General features: G+C 39.7%; 4 protein-coding genes across 4 annotated transcripts; 2 read left to right on the top strand and 2 right to left on the bottom strand.

The window, feature by feature from the left end:
* Nucleotides 1–2,731: 2,731 nt before the first annotated feature.
* On the top strand, nt 2,732–4,936 carry ATC70_013270 (Vacuolar biogenesis protein; the record flags this gene model as incomplete). Its single annotated transcript, XM_064832435.1, has 1 exon — nt 2,732–4,936. One exon carries the CDS (start codon nt 2,732–2,734, stop codon nt 4,934–4,936), a length of 2,205 nt encoding a protein of 734 aa, XP_064678694.1.
* Nucleotides 4,937–8,822: 3,886 nt separating this feature from the next.
* On the bottom strand, nt 8,823–10,363 carry ATC70_013269 (uncharacterized protein; the record flags this gene model as incomplete). The annotated part of the gene is made up of 2 exons (XM_064832434.1): nt 8,823–10,232; nt 10,304–10,363. 2 exons carry the CDS (start codon nt 10,361–10,363, stop codon nt 8,823–8,825), a joined length of 1,470 nt encoding a protein of 489 aa, XP_064678693.1.
* A 3,175-nt stretch (nt 10,364–13,538) lies between these two features.
* On the top strand, nt 13,539–14,360 carry ATC70_013268 (calmodulin; the record flags this gene model as incomplete). Its single annotated transcript, XM_064832433.1, has 5 exons — nt 13,539–13,541; nt 13,613–13,765; nt 13,941–14,008; nt 14,081–14,294; nt 14,349–14,360. The coding sequence occupies 5 exons, from the start codon at nt 13,539–13,541 to the stop codon at nt 14,358–14,360; spliced, it is 450 nt and encodes a 149-aa protein (XP_064678692.1).
* Nucleotides 14,361–14,485: 125 nt separating this feature from the next.
* ATC70_013267 (uncharacterized protein) lies at nt 14,486–17,478 on the bottom strand (the record flags this gene model as incomplete). Its single annotated transcript, XM_064832432.1, has 7 exons — nt 14,486–14,731; nt 14,794–15,645; nt 15,717–16,463; nt 16,525–16,608; nt 16,664–17,166; nt 17,223–17,319; nt 17,383–17,478. 7 exons carry the CDS (start codon nt 17,476–17,478, stop codon nt 14,486–14,488), a joined length of 2,625 nt encoding a protein of 874 aa, XP_064678691.1.
* Between the last annotated feature and the right edge of the window lie 86 nt (nt 17,479–17,564).

Genomic DNA, 17,564 nt, shown 5'->3' with positions numbered 1-17,564 from the left:
AAACGCGTTTTCTCGTGCTGGAAGCTGTTTTAAACTGTCAGGATAGTACCAAACATCTGCTCTCACTTAGCACTAACTTTCTGACACCTTTGCTCAACTTTTTTGGGACTAGAAAAACATTGCCAAAAAATCGACCAAAAAGCATGAGCTACCCCTCATAAAAATCATCTTAAATCAAACGATCGCGTTTTTGACACCAAAAATGAAGACTTCCACTATGATATACATTAATTCAAAATGTTCCTCTCGATTCAAAGCAGCCCCTGAAACTTTGTTTGTGAGGTTTTATATGCACTTTCTTGACATTTTCCCCAAAAACGTAATTCTATATTTCCAAGAATTGCTCAATACGTTTGTTCAAAAACCTTCTCGTAATTGGCACCATTGGATGCGCCTTGAAGCGTACTACAAAGAAGCTTAAGGGTTAATGGGATTATCATTACACTTTACATAGTCGAACCTAGCAAAATAGATTAATTGAATCGAATCTGATCAAAGTTTGGCCAATCTGAAGCAATGGAAACAAAGGAGAATTTAAATTTATCCTTGCAGACCAAGATGCCTTCTTCATGAGGGCAATCAATGTTTCTAAAGCTACTAAGATGGGGATTGCAGATGGGAGGGTAATCTAGCTTAGAAATACTACTTGGGTTGCACTTTTACATTTGAAGAGACTGTACAAGTATAAAACACTGATCTATAATTGATATGTAGAGATTTTCGATAGCAACCGCAACCGCAACAGCAACACTGGAATGTTCAACTTGGCGGCAGAACCATGACGTTTCTATTATCAGAAAATCGTTGAGGATACAATTCAGGTGTTTGCTCGAAACGTTTAAATACGAAATGAGAGGTTCATACGATATATATACACCAAGAGGAATGTTCACGTTGAACATACACATTTTATAAGCAAATGATTGTGGTACTCCACCTGATTGCTTTGATAATCATATGTAGTGGTACAGAATTATTATTTCGAATTATTATTGAGGGTATTTTGATGATAAGCAGCTAAAGCCATAAAGAATAGCTTTTATAGATACATGAAGGGTAAGTTGCAAGGTATCGTAACATAGCTTCTTTGAATCAACAAGTATACAGCATGTTGGTGGTCAAACAGATCACAAATCAACTTCTCTATTGTTATAAACAGACCAAATGAAGTGAATCTAGTCCCAAAAAGCCATCCAAGACCATCATACCCAGTAGTAATTAGCGCACCACTTCAACTTCTAATTTTGTGCAAACACTACATCCAGTCTTGTCCATGTAGAAACTATATGTTGTAGCATTTCTTGTTGCTTGTTTACGTTTTTGTGTTTATCGTCTGATGGTTTGAAGAGCAACACCAGCTAGGCAATGTTGTAAATTCAACACAAGTTGATGATATTAGCTTTGATTACTATCAATATGCATCCGCCACAGTAGCCTCAGCATTTGCCAAGAACCTGCTTTGGTGGTAGATGATATTATACAAACTAAACGTGGTTATTTTCAGTGTCAACTCTTGTATTCAGTTTGATAGAAAAAAAGCCTCTGATTGTTTAGCAAAAAGTACCACAATCTAAAAAGGGCAACTTTATATTTCTCTTGTATAAGCTGTTGTTTGTTTATACACTGTGTATATTCCATTTGTACACTAAAATGCAAACAGTGTAGCAGTTACACACACGTTGTAATGGTGCGTCTTCCAATCATATCATATCGATTCATATGAGTCGAATTGCTACAATATTTGTACATATGCGAGATTATCAAGTCCAAAATGGCAATTACGAGATCTCTTTATTTGTACATTCGTGTGCTAAACAAAAATTAAGCTACTGATCATGCATTTTATAGCCTCATGGTTGTATTCTTTATTGGATCAAGAAACCACTGCTATGCCTTGTAATAGCTGCTACATGTCTATTTTGCCGCGGCTCTAGCACTACCATCTGGTATAATTTCCATGCCATTTTCAACGAGAATAATCGGCACAATGCCAGCATGCCATACCCACATTACTCAGTCTGCCGTGATGGCCTATGAAGACTCTTATCAGTAAGCAAGCACAGACTGCAATCCCAAATATTCTCACCATCTTTCTCACGTAGCCTAATTTAGAAGGCAATTGGCTCTAAAAAATGGAGCATGATCCAAGTTGCTGATATTTTTTATCACTAAAACAGGCTTACTCGTCGATTGAGTCACATGTAACCCTGTCAAATAGGAGATAGAAGAAATGGCTGTATATTGTGCATCTTGGAGGAATAGCCTAAAGCGAATGAAATACCGTAAGCTTATCATTGCCTGTTTAGGACGATGATGAGCTTTCATACAAACTACTTCTATCAAGAACAACAGTAGTAAATGTTGGCTATCACAGTGGAAGCTGTTGTCATGGCAACATATCTCTCCAATCAGCTTGCATTTGGACATTTGGATCAGCAAGTAATGCACCTACACACCGTTTTGGATGGTACCTAATCCCTGGGAAAGTGAGTGGGAAAAGTGAAATTTATGGTGTATCACCACAGATTCTTTTACCGGAAATATTAGCGCATGATGAAAAAAACTAGCAAAAAAAGAGATCTTTCACCATCTTATCAGTTAAAAAAAAAGAGGCTCATTAAATTACCTAAAAAGGAACATCTTCAAGCTGAGAAATAAAGCGTCCATTTCATTTCATTTTGTGATTCTTCGCCTTTCTTTCCTTTAAATAATCTTAAAAAATTGAAAAAACATGGAGCAAAAATCCCACATCATCACTGAGCAAGTTTTCGGTAGCAGTAGAAAAATTCAATTTATTGGACTCTCTGCTCCAACAAATACTACACAGACAACGAGACCTACATCTATGGATACATTGTTGAGTGCTATCGATCATCATCATCATCACCAACAACACCATCAGTATAGATCTACCAATCAAAGACAACTTCATCACTCAGATATCATCAAAGAGACAACTTCTACCTCAGCCTCATCTTCTACATCCAGTGCACATCAATCAATGTCTATCGAATCACTCTTAGATAACAACCAGTTCCAACATCATCGTCAATCTCAATCTGCTTCTACTAATGAAGTCAGCATTGCATCTTTGTTAACATCTGACAATACCAGTAACCATAAGAGACGATGGGACTATCAGCAATCACAAGCAACTAAGCGTCTTTCCAAGAAACCCAAAGATAGTAGCAATAATAATGAGAGACACAAGACAATCATCACCTGCCTTCATGCCTCTGTAGCACAGAAATCTTATGGTTCAGAAAAACGTTTCTTATGTCCACCACCCATTGTACAAATTAAATCACCCTCCAACTCTACTATGACTAACGAGCAAAGAGCAGAAAAGATGCAGTTATCCATGTCTGTCATTTGCGAAAATGGTGATAGAATATTAGAGCAACGTTCCATGTTGGATGAGAATCAATCAGGCAGTTTCAAATATCTTCATGTTACTGGTACAGCAAAGGCAAAGCAATTTAACCTTAAAGTCGATTTGCTACCCAATACCACCACCACAGAAACCACTACTACAACAGCAGCAGCTACTTCAACACCCCCTCCCAATGACCCTCAGCCATTGGCTTCATTCATCTCGAAGCCAATATCCATCATTTCCAAGCCATCTAAAAAGACGGCAAAAACAAGAAATGTGTCTACATGTATCCTTGCCAACTCTCCTGTATCTTTATTCAATCGTATCAATTCTCAAACTGTAAGAACCAAATACATGACCTCCAGTAACAACATGCTTTGTGCCAAGAACACCACTTGGTCTCCATTTGATATCATTATTGTGAATCAACCCAAGCTGCCTCAGCCTCACAAGCTACCTACCAGACAACAGATGACTACAACCGTCAGTGGTCGCTATACCTCTCGTATTCAACTGGCACATCCACCACCACCTCCTCCTTCAGCACATCATGCCCAACAACAGCGAAACAAGGCGCCAATTCATGTTACTTATGGTACTGAAATCATTCTGCGTGATTCTCAAACAGGTGTTACATCTCCTTCTCTCATCATCCGTAAGGTCGACAAGGGCAGAATCGCTCAATGCGCTTATGGCCCTGTCAGCCAGATGCAGAAGATTGCTTTACAGTTGGCGTCCACTATTGACACACAACCCATCTACCTGAGCGCTGCTGGTTCCATGAATGACAACTCTGTGAGTGCATCTCCTTCGTCCTCCACCGCCGATTCAAGCAATGGCCATGGCAGCAATACATGGCTCGATTACTCACCTTCAAGACTTGTTCAGCCTGAAAAGATGACTCTTGAGCTTAGCTATGAAGAAGTAGATGACTATCTCTGCTGGACTATCGTTGGTATCAACAAATTCGAGTACGATTACTATGAAAATGAGAGCTTTCAGGGCAACCAACAAGACATCACTGATGTTGCAGAATTTAAGCCTGAAGTTTCTACTACCACAGCAACAGCAGCAGCGTCAGTAGATGCAACTACTGCACATACACCTCCTCCATCTCCACCCAGACACATTACACCATTCCCAATGTTGACCACTATTGAATACCAACATGAGCATCATACGTTAAATGTCGTTGGCCAACATCTAATCCAAGCTGCTCCTGTGCCTCGTCTTTTAGATCTTTGGCTCGGAACCCATGGTCCATTGGTTACCCGTATCTCTCAGCCCCCTCAACCTCATACTCCTCATGAAACACATTGGTCTGTTCAATTACCTCCCACTCAAGATCTCCTGGTTGCAAATCATGATATGCTGGTAACGCATGCTGATGGTCGTCGAAATCTTGAACTGGCTTTATTACTGGTGCGTCAAGATGGCCTTGTATATCACACTGGTAAAGCTCTTTCATGCGATGTGCTTGATGATAGTGGCAGATGGAGTGTTGTGCCAGCTTCCTCCTCGTCCTCATCTTCCTCAGCAACAACACCTTCCTCTTCCTAAAACTATGTCTATATAATACATATAACTTATTGCTTCACTGTATAGTTTTATTCCCCACTATCCTTTTCTTTTACTATTATTATTCTATGTATATGTAAATAAATTTCTTCAACTTCCTTATCTAGTAATTTTAATAGTTTACAACACCATTTTTGTGCTTTTTCTTGTGTTGCTAACTGTGGGAAAGATTGACAGGAGTGGCCAATTTGCAATGAATCATTCAGTGTCGATTGTATTCCATTGGTGGAGAGTTTTTGTTGCATTTCAAATTAGTGGGATCACAAACTACAAAGAAAAATCAGGGTTTAATAACTCATGTTTAGTTGTTGAATGGAACAGTGAGAATAATACAAGCACAACAGTATGGGTGTAGTTCTTTGATCTACTAGACTATACGTCTGTATTTCGAATCAGTTGTCTCCATGGCAACCGTTCCTGAATATCATCATGTATCAAAAAATACACTTGAAACTCAATTCTGCAAAACTCTTTACCCTTAATTCCATAAAAAAAAAACAATCATATAAGCAGAGTTACACGCTTGCAAAAGCAAGGGTGAATAGATCCTACTTAAAATAAGTTGGTGTAGCGTGAGAAATTTAAAACGGAAGTATTTTCGTGGGAAATGTAGTTTTCTGTTTGATAGAAGAGATCGTCATTGTTGACTGAATGTTGCGAATATCATATGCTCCAATGATAGTTGAGCGATGTTTCCCACTGAATTGCTTGTGTTGCCATGACAAGAGCACCTTTATTTATCATTAATTCCCTGAACTGACTTAGTCGAAGCATTTGACATTGGATCCTTCCGAAATTCTATCACCATCAAGGCGCGCTCTTTGATAGATTGAGACGGGATTACCTTTTACCTTTAATATTAGCCATGATTCCAAATGTGGCATGCATGCAAAAGATGAATCTATGCAGACTAATGCAATTGCATAGATCCGTGGTTACTCTTGTAGTTAAAAACGTGCAAGGATTGTAGGTGGATCAGTGGATATACAAAATATTAGTTGTTGTGCCTTGGTTTAGACTGAATAATTTATCTGCGCAGTGCACTGATGAGATGAGGAGCCCATCAGTCTCTGTATTCAAATTAGAACAACTTTTGTTGTTCTAATTCGAGATATAATTCTATGAATATTGATGGTTATTACTACATTTCAGCAATCTATATACTGGTTGATTTTACATCAAAGGCGGACATGAAATGAATTCAGGAACCTTGATTCACAGCCTTACCCGCTCTTTTTAAGGTTTGTATACCACAGTATCCCATGTGCTGTACAGTTTAGTACATGTCACATTTATAATCACATAATAGATAATGAGGTAATAGCTGCTATTCTGCCATATCAAAATTGATTTGCATTGTGTTTACAACGCCGAAATGATGAAAGTAAATATAAGCAGCACTTTGTTGAGGATGGTTGAAAGCGTCTGCTTGAGATTATTTAAGCAAAGAGAGGAAATCATTCAAATCTACAAATGCTTTCGCTTTTGATACCCTTTGTAATCCTTGATCTAAAAGAAGGTCTGAAGATTTTTAAAGCAGGAAGTGGCATAGATCACAGATAAACGATGTTTAAATGATGGCATTGTTGAGTGATTTGTCATGATGCGCGCATTATGGCTGTCTTTTGTCATACTAAATAACAATCTCTTGGTATTGTACTATAAGCAGAATTTTTCCATAAATGATCTGTAACTATGGATTTGACTCTTCTACGACGCTCCACGTTTGTAATACATACTGGAAAAATTTGATAACAGGCAGACAGCGTACCAACATTACCTTTTACTACTCAAGATAATGCGAATCTGAGCATAGTTTAAATGCATCTGAGACACGATTTCTCCTGCTGGAGGCCGTTTTAAACCTCCAAAATAGCTCTAAACAGCTGCCTTCATCTAGCACTAGCTCTCTGACACCTTTGCTTAATTTTTTTGGGACCTGGAAAACATTGCCAAAAGTCGACCAAAAAGCATGAGCTACCCCGGGGTGGCTAACGTACCAACAAAATATCCTCTTCATTTGCCATACATTTTTTTTTCGATCCTGACATGTCAACTAAATCTAACAATGTATTTGATCTCTTGTATAAGACAAATAGCCTATCGATCTTACTACGCTGGATGACGGCGTTGCCCTGCGGGCTCTCGCCGAAGACATCTCAATTCAGAGATATCACATAAATTTTAGACATTCAATTAATAGTGAGAGATTTTGTCATTACAAAAGACACTTTTACAGGGAAAAACTCTGAAAAAAAAAGTAAATATATATACATATATTTGAGCTAAGTAACTGTTCTTTCAACTATATGGTCTCCATTGGGTCAGTATCGCAATTATCATTGTCATCATCAGACAGGCATTCGGGTAAGCCAGCATCAGCGAAGCCTGCCAAAATTAATTAAACTCAGACATTTTTTTTCAGGATTGGTTAGATTTCCTCCTTTTTCGACTTGATTGAACTCTTTTGCGAGATTCGACTATATTGATTGTGAAGATCACCCTACGCTTCCTAATACATTTTTGGAGTACTTTTCAAGACGCTTCCAATGGCACTAATTATAATATGTGCTTTGGATGAAACTATTGAGCAATTTGACAGAGCATGAAATGAGGTTTTTAGCGAAAATAGCCATATTTTGCATATAAAAACCTCAGAAAAGTGGTTTCAGAAGTTGCTTTGAATCGAGAGAAACGTTTTGAATTAATATATACCATAGTAAAGTCTCTATTTTCAAGGTGAAAAAGGCGATCGTTTAATTTTCGTAAAAAATCATGAGGTACCCCTCATGGTTTTCAGTGGAATTTTGGCCCTGTTTTTTTTGGTCCCAAAAAGTTGAGCAACGGTGTCAGGAAGTTACTATTACTCGAATACAACAATTTGGTATCATTCCGGTGGCTCAGAAAGGTCTACATGTCAATATATGAAGGCTTGAAAGCTGTCAAAATTGGTAATGTTTTTGCTTTACAGCTTTTATTTACACAGCGTGAATCACATCTTGGTGGATGGATAGCTGAAATTCTTTAAGAGGGCAGTTCTGCAGTCTGTGCAACTTCCAATTTGAATAGGAGGCATATTGATTTTGGTAAAGCTCAAAATCATTCTCTGGACTGCACAAATTTACAACTATTCCTCAGTAATGCAAATCAATAAATTACACCACAACTCAAACTGAAAGCCTATATTGACAAATTTATACTTAATAGGAACCAGAAACTTGCATTTTTGTCATTCATTGTCTTGTATTTATATTACTTGCAATACGAGGAGTTTGCAAGTCTATCAATGTCTAGAGACAATTTATTGGTACGTTAGCCCAAGGAAAAAATAGCAGACAAAGCAAGCGCTGCTACAGCACTGCCGGACAGGGTGTGCATTTATAAGCTTTAATATTTTGTTGGTACGTTAGCCACCCCCGAGCTACCCCTCATAAAAATCATCTTAAATCAAACGATCGCGTTTTTGACACCAAAAATGAAGACTTCCACTATGATACACATTAATTCAAAATGTTCCTCTCGATTCAAAGCAGCTCCTGAAACTTTGTTTGTGAGAGTTTAATTAGCACTTTCTCGACATTTTAGCCATAATCGTTATTTCATATTTTTGAGGATTGCTCATTAATTTTGCTCATAGTATCTCTTATAACTAGCACCATTGGATGCGCCTTAAAAAGTACTCTAAAAATGCACTAGGGAGTATTTTTTTTTTTTGTAGGGGAGACGAGCTCCAGTTTTTATTTAAAGTCCTTTAAATGTCGTGCTGAGGGATAGAAAAGACTGGATATAGAGACAAAGGATCGGATGGAAAATGGGTTGGAAAAAAAAAAGGTGACAGAAGAATGAACGAAAAGGTAAAACTGAATACTTACGAATCAAGATTTAACTCGGCATCCAAACGAGCAAGAGAGCGAGCAAGGCGAAGTTGAACGGCGTCAGCGATGAACGGGGTTCGGTCGAAGATCCAGCGCCAATGCGCTTGCCAAATTGTCAAAAGAGTAGTTGCGAATAGTTGAGGAATAGAGAGTTCATTGAACGAGAGAGAGGGATCACGATCAAGAAGAGGGGAAGAACAGAGTAAAGTTTGTTGTAAGAAATGAATCAGATCAACATCAGAGATTGATGGAGAAGCAGAAAGATAGGTGTGATACATGTATCGCCAGACCAGCAACTTGGGAGGGCAGGAGAACAGAGCATGTGTGATATCCTCCGTGGGAGAGGCAGGGCAGATTGTACAGCGGTGAGAAGGGTGATTGTCAGGAATGCGTAGATGTAGGAGGGCTCTGGTGGGGATTTTTTCATATATAGCCCGACACCAGACCGTGCGAGCAGCAAGGGGAATTGCGAGTGTCCAGAATGAGCGCCATTGAGGAGGTTGGAGAGGAGAAAGAGAGGAGGAGGAAGAGGGTAGGTTTTTGCGTAGTTTTTTAAAAAAGCGGATGCTGTTGAGTGGCAACCGACTACGCGAAGGCGAGGAAGAAGGAGGGACGAAAATGCTACGGCAAAACGCCCGCAGAGAGGGAGGTTGATGAGGGTCTAGGGCTGGACGGGGAGCAATGAAGCATTGCTGTGCAAAGAAAGGCTGGAATATCAGTTGACGAGAATTGATGAAATCAGCAACACGTTGGGAGACAATAGGATGGCTAGCAAATTGGAAGGAAGAACGAACACGAAGCACCTGATGATCAGCATCTAACCGGAAAATGTCGCTTACAAGAAGCTTCTTTGCAACGTTGGAGCCGTCTAAGAGAAGATTCGGTGGTATAAAGCTAGATGAATAGAGAGTATTAGTAGTAGGTGGTGAATGTAAAAGAATATCATAGAGAGGAAGTGAGTAGCAAGTAACAGCATCAACATATAAGTTATGACGCTCTGTTATCTGGAAAAGTGACAAACAGGACTGAAGATTAGTAATTGGATTGAGATAGCTGTGTCGACGGGATGGGCTTTGAGGAAACCACGACCGATGGCGAGCATAAGGCAACAAGAGATAGTAGAAGAAATGAGGGAAGACGGTGGAGGAGTAGCACCAAGAAAGAGTATAAGTTAAGACAGGAAGCGAAGGAGTGTTGTACTTGGAGAAGGCCGGAGAGTCAAGATATTGAAGTAATAGAGGGCACACCCAGTACCATTGCAGAGCTTGTTGTTGAGAGAGAGGATCTAGGAGCCCCAAACCACCGGCAGAGCGAGGTAAAGAGAGAGTAGCAAAAGAGAGTCTAGGGAATATACGAAAATTAATGAAGGCGGTACCCAGGCTTCGTAAAGAGAGCAACTGGGCCTTGGTAAATGTTGTGAGTCGTAAAACATGCCATAATTTGGAATAAATGAGTGAATTGAGAATGGTAGCACGGCCACGGATGGAGATGTTGCGTTGTGAGTGAAGAGCAATGGCATTTCGGATGGAATCATATAGTTTTTGAAAGGCAGCACTAGGGAGTATGGGGTGATCTTCACTATTTGTATAGTCAAATCTGGAAAAGTATATCAAACAAGTCGAAAATCAATCAAATCTGGCCAATCTGGCCAATCTAGTATAGTTATCAGACGGAGTTTTATTTTGCTGCTTTGGCTGCTGATGATGATGACAAAGATGATGCCTTTCGATGAACGTAATCGATGTTTATTGTGAAGCTAATACGAATGAGATTGCTTATTAAAAATTTATATAATTTAGCTTGGCTACTTGAGTTTACTTTTGTTTCTAATTTGGATTTTTGATATATTAAGTTGTTCAAAATGTTCATACAAATGTAGATTCAAATGCAGGGTTGTCACTTTACCAACATTGCATATGATGTTTCGGCTGTGCGGATATTGTGATCAATGTCGATATTAAACACTAGATCAGTGAATTGGCTTATGGGACGCTTTTTATGTGTGTATGTATTGTATTTAATTTATTATTACAGCATGATTACGCGAGTTTCATTATACTTTGATGTAGCTTTACGTTTCCAGCTTCACAGCCATACGTTCAAATTAATGTCTATAAAAATCGAATGCCGAAGATGTAAATACTGTATAACCATTAATGAAATAATACTTTTCTTTTTTGATTATTCATATAAATCGAGAATTGGAGAAAGCCTAGTCCGTGAGATAATCGACACTAGGAATAGCATTTAAAGTTGGGAGTGTATGCAATGGTGTTCGAGTGTATGAGGCCTGTGATGATAATTGTAATGAAAACTTAAGCTTTGTATTGAGGCAAAATTGGACTTTATTACCGTCCTTTATGTATGTAGATATTCCTTGCGAAAAGGTTGAAGACAGATAGACTCGATACCACCATTTAGGCCACCAAGAAGGCTTTTGTAAGCATGAAGATTGCGCCTCTATCTTCCAAAAGAGAAGGGCAAACCCCTTTTTGCATCCAGAAGCCTTGAGCGCACTACTGAGGAACATGCACTAGTCTTTTTACATTATAACAATCTCAACAATGCCGAAAAGTATACAATAAGGTAAGCTACTACATGCGAGTTTATTTGCATTGATCAATTAAACACATCATTACACTTCTTATTTGCAGCTAGTGCTTTAACCCTGTAATCGATTTATCTTGCGATACTCAACACTTCCTTTTTACAGAATCGAAATGGAAGAGAATTAGAAATGGATATCACAAAGAGGCCAGATTGAAGACAAGAAACTTTCACTTATTATCAAGGTAGTATTTATCAGCAAGTATCACATGTGATCTACCAAAATCTGATATACATAGTTACTAGCGAAAGGGGATTTGGACAAGGCTTATTCAAAGGCCAGGAGGAAGTTGGGGCTACGAAGCATTCATGCTCCAGATGAAAATCTGTACGCAACCTATACCCACATGTAAGTTGCTCGCACGATTGATATCATTTTGTTGATGATGATAATTTATTCTACAAGCAATATTGAACTTTACAACGATCCAACTGGGCTTGATGGATTGGCAAAGATATGCCGACTAGAAGCAAGCGCAATTGAACTTCTTGTAATACCTCAATACCATCAGCAAGTTGTCAGGGAAGTCTTTTGTTACCAGCTTTTATCATACCGATAGAATGTGTGCACACACACGCTACAAGAAGAGATGGCAGGCTGGATGAAATGAACCGTCGCTGACAAGTTTTGGAAAGAGATAAAACGCAAAAGTACCCTGAAGACAACGAATCCTTTCAAGTTCATATGAAATTTGGACAGAATTCAATCAACAAGTTACTCACGACCGACGCCCAGAATCTTTTGAAGCCTAGACACAAATGCTGATCATACTTCTGACGGAGTATAGCCTAGTATGCCAAGTTCTTCCATATCATTGCTTTCGTCTCCATTACAACTGCCTCTTTACTCTGGCCTTTTTACTCATAATATACGTGGCTCAACCGAAACAAAATTTGAAAATCTGTTTACTTTGTACAAATGTTACATGTGATATGGTGTCCTGTATCAATTTTGCATTGAAAATGAAGCATTCTTTGTGAGAGTGGGAGGTTGTTACAGTCAGGTGTGGTGAGCATGCAGGCAGTACGAGATCATTCGATGCTCTTCATCACGGTGTATCAAATTGTATAGATTTGGTCCATATTTTCTATGACCAGATTGCTCAGCATTTACATAATTTCCGCAATGAGGGTGAGATACAAAGATGCAATTCAGACTAAAACGCTCGAGTGAGACATCTTGAGCATCGGAAATTCGCATGATTGTCAAGAAATCAATATATGAAGTACTGAAAGAGATCAAAGTCTGGCGTATTGGCTCTTTTCGATATTTATGAGCTCAATAATGCTCAATACATATAAGCACCATCTCTAAAGGCGTGGTCGTGGTGCATACCTTTGAGATCCATAGAATGCGATGAACTGTATACGATGCTTTTGTGGATCCCGTAGATTTCCATATCTCAACGTTAGATGTGGTGTAACATCTGATGTCCGTAAAAGCCCTGAAGGATTGGAAAAGCATAGATGAAAAGTTATATCCAAGTGTGTTATTAGAGAACCCAGCGGAGTAACGGTTTCGAACTTTGTCCATGTAAAAAAACATAATCAAGTTCCTTTATGAGCGAGGTTTTGACGTGCTAGAGGCCCCTATATTACGCATGCATGTTCTGAATACAAGGCAGGGCCATTGTTGCTATTCTTTTACTGCATTTGCAACAGCAATAGTCTATAAAGAGCCCACACAGGATCTTGGGGACGTCAAATGTGATACCAATGATCCATTTTTAATAGATTTTTGAAATGGAGCCGCCAACACAATCTAATTGACAATGTTGCCCGATTTTAACACAACACAACACGCACGATTCAAACTAAAAAGTAAGTTTTGTATATAAAACGATGACACAGCAGTGTTGTTTATTATTTTGTCAACAAAAGCATCACGGATTTGCCGTTTTGTAGACATGAAAGTGGTGCAGACATGTGTTACACAACAAGTGACGTATGGAGGCTTAACTGTTGTATACAAAACCACACTTCTTGGCTCTCTTTCAATTTTGGATCCATAGCAATTCACACCATCCATATAAATTTGATTCCTCCTTCTTCTCTTTCTTGCCTTCTTTTTCTCTCTTTTTCTTTTGCACATTTCACTTATTATGGTAAGATATGCTTGGTTGTGCTTGCTCGATAGCATCTGTGTACACGCCAGCGCACCTAATGCTCTTGTTAGGCTGATCAACTTACTGAAGAACAAATCGCAGAGTTCCGCGAAGCTTTCCAATTATTTGACAAAGACGGAGATGGTGCTATCACCACCAAGGAATTAGGCACTGTCATGCGCTCTTTGAACTTGAATCCTACCGAAGCTGAACTTCAAGATATGGTAAGTAACAATCTACCCCTTCATCCCCTCCTCAGCCCCCCTTTTTTTTACTGCCTTGTGAGTCTGGATGTGGGCTTGTGCGTGTGTGTGTGCGTTTAAGGGTGTGTGTGTGTGCCTGTGTGCAGTTGATTCTTTGTACTCCTTTTGCTCATGAAATCTTGTTTCTCCTTAATAGATTAATGAGGTTGATAGTGATGGAAACGGTCATATTGACTTTAGTGAATTCTTGGCAATGTTGGCTAGGTAAGTCAGATGCACATCAGTCCACCGCATTTGCATACTAAGACGCTGCTTTCTCCACTCGCGCGACATTAGAAAGATGAAGGACACTGACTCTCAAGAGGAAATTCAAGAAGCCTTCAAGGTTTTTGATAAGGATGGTAATGGTTATATCTCTGCCGCTGAATTGCGTCATGTCATGACCTCTCTTGGCGAAAAGCTGACCGAGGAAGAAGTGGATGAGATGATCCGTGAAGCTGATGTTGATGGTGATGGCCAAATCAACTACGAGGAGTTTGTCAAGATGATGGTGAGTAGAGCCCCATGTTGGAGTGCAGATGATGTTATTAACTCTAGTTTGTAGATGTCCAAATAAATTTATACATATATAAAATAGAAATTTCGTGCTAAAACCTTTCAGAAGACAAATCTTTTATAATAACCTATCATTAAAGAATCAACAACAACAACAACAACAGCAACAACTCTATAGCCTTGATTTTATTTCGCTTCATTCACAGTGGGCAACTCAATCTCTGTGTATCTCTCTGGAGATCTTTCTCGGCAAAATCTCAAATGGGCCAATATTGAGTCAAATTGACGTGTTATGTAATCTGGCAAGTCGCTGTCATCATGATCCATTAGACTCGACGAATTCGATGTAAAGGGGTGCTGATCTTGCTGATTTATATACATTAATCTCGATGAAATCAAATCCATCAAGCCATTCAAGTAATTGGCAGTAACCTATAACGTCTCACATGTTTACCTAATTTGCCAAGACTCGATCTCCAATGCATCAAACTTACCAAGGATTGTCCGTTTTCAAAATAGTAAATATTTTGATTCAATAACTCCAAAAACAGCATTTCATTTGTCACTGCATCCATGCAGCTATCAGCTATCTTGAGCGATTTCTGCAGGCATTCAATTATTCGCGATGGCGTTTCTCCCTGCGTCCACAAGTGCGATGACAGGTACACGGCTCTGGATTGATCTGGTTTCTTAAGTAATTTTGTACTGTAGACTGTGAGCTTGGTGCTAAGTTTGTTAAAATACTGCTCTTGGAATCGAGACCATATTTTGAGTAATGATCCAATACTGTAAACAATCGCATTAAATTGCGCTCTGGAATGGGACACTGACTCCTCGTATACACGGAATGCATCCAGATACAGCTCAAAAGCTGTCTTCTCAAAACCGCAATAATTGGCATTTTGACCCGCCATCAGAAAGAATTGGACTGTGTGTGCTTCTGTGTTTTCGCATTGACGGCAAAAGATCATAATGATTTGATGAATAAAATGGTATAGTGTTGTCATCTTTTTGCCCCATTCGTCCTGTCTGTCTGCATCTGATGTTGCCATGGCAACCTGTTCATTTTCCTTTTGCTGCTGCTCATCCTCTTCTTTTTTCTCCTCGTCATCATTGGCATGATCCATTGTCTTGGCATTGTCCTCTTCCACTGGTGTCTCTTGCTCTTCCTCCTGCCCCTGCTCTGTTTTCAATGCGCCCTGTTGCTGTTGTTGCTGTTGCTCCTTTTTATGCCTGTAAAAATATCTGGTAGCGAGCTTCAAACTGGAAACAATCAACGAAGGAAAAATGGTCTTGATTCGATTTTGGTCGCCATTTTCCAGCTGCTGCCTTGCTGCTGATAACAGCTATGTAATGATATGAGTTTTCTCTCTTTCTCTGATAGTGGCTTCTCAGTCAACAACAATAGAAAACCTACCAAAAACTGCGTGTCCTCATCTTCCGAGTAGAATAAATGCACTAGTCTCGCCACCCAGCCTTGTTCATCTCTGTCGTCCTCATCTTCGTACTGGTATAACTGCTGCGAAACAAATGTATTTTTGTGGTCCTTGACCAGTACATGACAGATCTCCAGTATCTGGTAAACTTGCTCAGGCTGATCAAGGCGAGTTTCCTTCTCCAGTATGTTGTCTAGAATAGCCAATCCCACTGTTCTGCGTGTAGAATACGGCTGAATGGCCAGCAATGGCTGATAGTGCTTGAGTGTCGTAATCAGCGTAAGCACATCCCATGTCTGAGCAGGCAGAAGCAGCAATTGAAGCACGTTTTGCTCAGATTGCTTGGTGTGCAACTCCGGCGCATATTGACTAAAGATGGATTCCTTGGTAAAGTGCAGTATCTGGTCCATGTAGTCCAGTCGATCTGGGTAGCAGGAAATCGAGAAATTGGCAAGCGACAAGAACAGCGACGTTTGATCCTGCACTGGTAATTCACGACGACTTTTCACGAGTTCCATGATTTCATTCCAAAACATGAGAAACAGGGCATTGCTTTCTACTTCTTCTTCCTCTTGAATGCCTATGTTTGTCTGTTGGTCTTTTGAATAAGTGGCTAGTCTGTCTAGTAAAGCCATGATGATCATCTTGATGTTGACGTTGGCGTGCAATTGCGCTGTGGTGGCGAGAAAAGGCTTCAATGTGTAGATATGAAATTCATCGGGAAAAATCTACTAATATGGATGATTTGTTAGCATGGATGCAGATACTGTATAGGCATACCACTTTTACTTGAATAATGACTTCCATAAGATATTCCTGGGCCATCACATCATGACAGCTGATGACCTGGCTCAAGATGCCTGGCAGTATGTCCTGTATATGCTACATTTAATCATGGCTTCAGCAACACTATAACAACCTTACTCACTGTCTGATACATCTCTAGATCGACACCCTCCAACTGACTCAATCGCACCAGATTTGTGCCTACTAATGTACCCAGCTCTTTTCTCTCAGACTCTCTCTTTGCTCTGTCTCTTGTATGTCCCATGTGTTGCAGTCTCACCCATAGCTTGTTCATTTCAGCAAAGTTAGTCAGTATGAACTGTATTGTTGCACTCAAGTGGTCGACATTGTGTGGCAGAAAATCTCGAGTCATTCCACCCAAGTAATGGCGTAAAAAGAGCCCTCGAATTGGGTGCTGCACGCCTCTCGTCATTTCCATCATGTCGCTCATGACTTCGGCTACTGGAGGCGCATCGTCGACGCTGAGATAGATGGACCCCACGGTCGTCATCAAATACAATCGAGGCACAATACTGCTTGCGTACTGCACTAACTCATACAAATCGCCCAGATGGTGTTTTCCCGCTTGATGCATTTCCAGTAGATAGTCGATTAAATAACGCATTGCATTAAAAATGGATATATCTATACAATCGCATTCAATTTCTTTAACAGCATCTCTCCCAATGACCTCAACCTACATAGCTCATAGTAGTTCTTGGGCGACAAGAGTGAGGTGCGAAGCTCTCCCAGCATATTGGAACAATGCTTGATGCCGTCCATCAGTCGATGCTTATCCTATTATAATTGCTTGGATTTAAAAACACGATATCATGATAAAATCAGCCAGAAATCACCTACTAGACATTGCCTCATGAGCTTGGACTGGATGCGGACTACTTGCAGAGCCTCTTTCAGATACTGTGCTTGTTGATCGCTCACTGTTTGAATCGTCATTGTGTTGCGGTGTGATAAAAGAGAGAAAGAAAGAGGAGGGGTTTCTATTGTATAGGTGGGTTGCATTAAATTAAGTTACCTAATAT

This window comes from Mucor velutinosus (assembly GCF_035048745.1).
Source record: "Mucor velutinosus strain NIH1002 chromosome Unknown tig00001575, whole genome shotgun sequence".
Classification (NCBI taxonomy): domain Eukaryota; kingdom Fungi; phylum Mucoromycota; class Mucoromycetes; order Mucorales; family Mucoraceae; genus Mucor; species Mucor velutinosus.
This window is presented reverse-complemented; position numbering and strand designations above follow the sequence as displayed.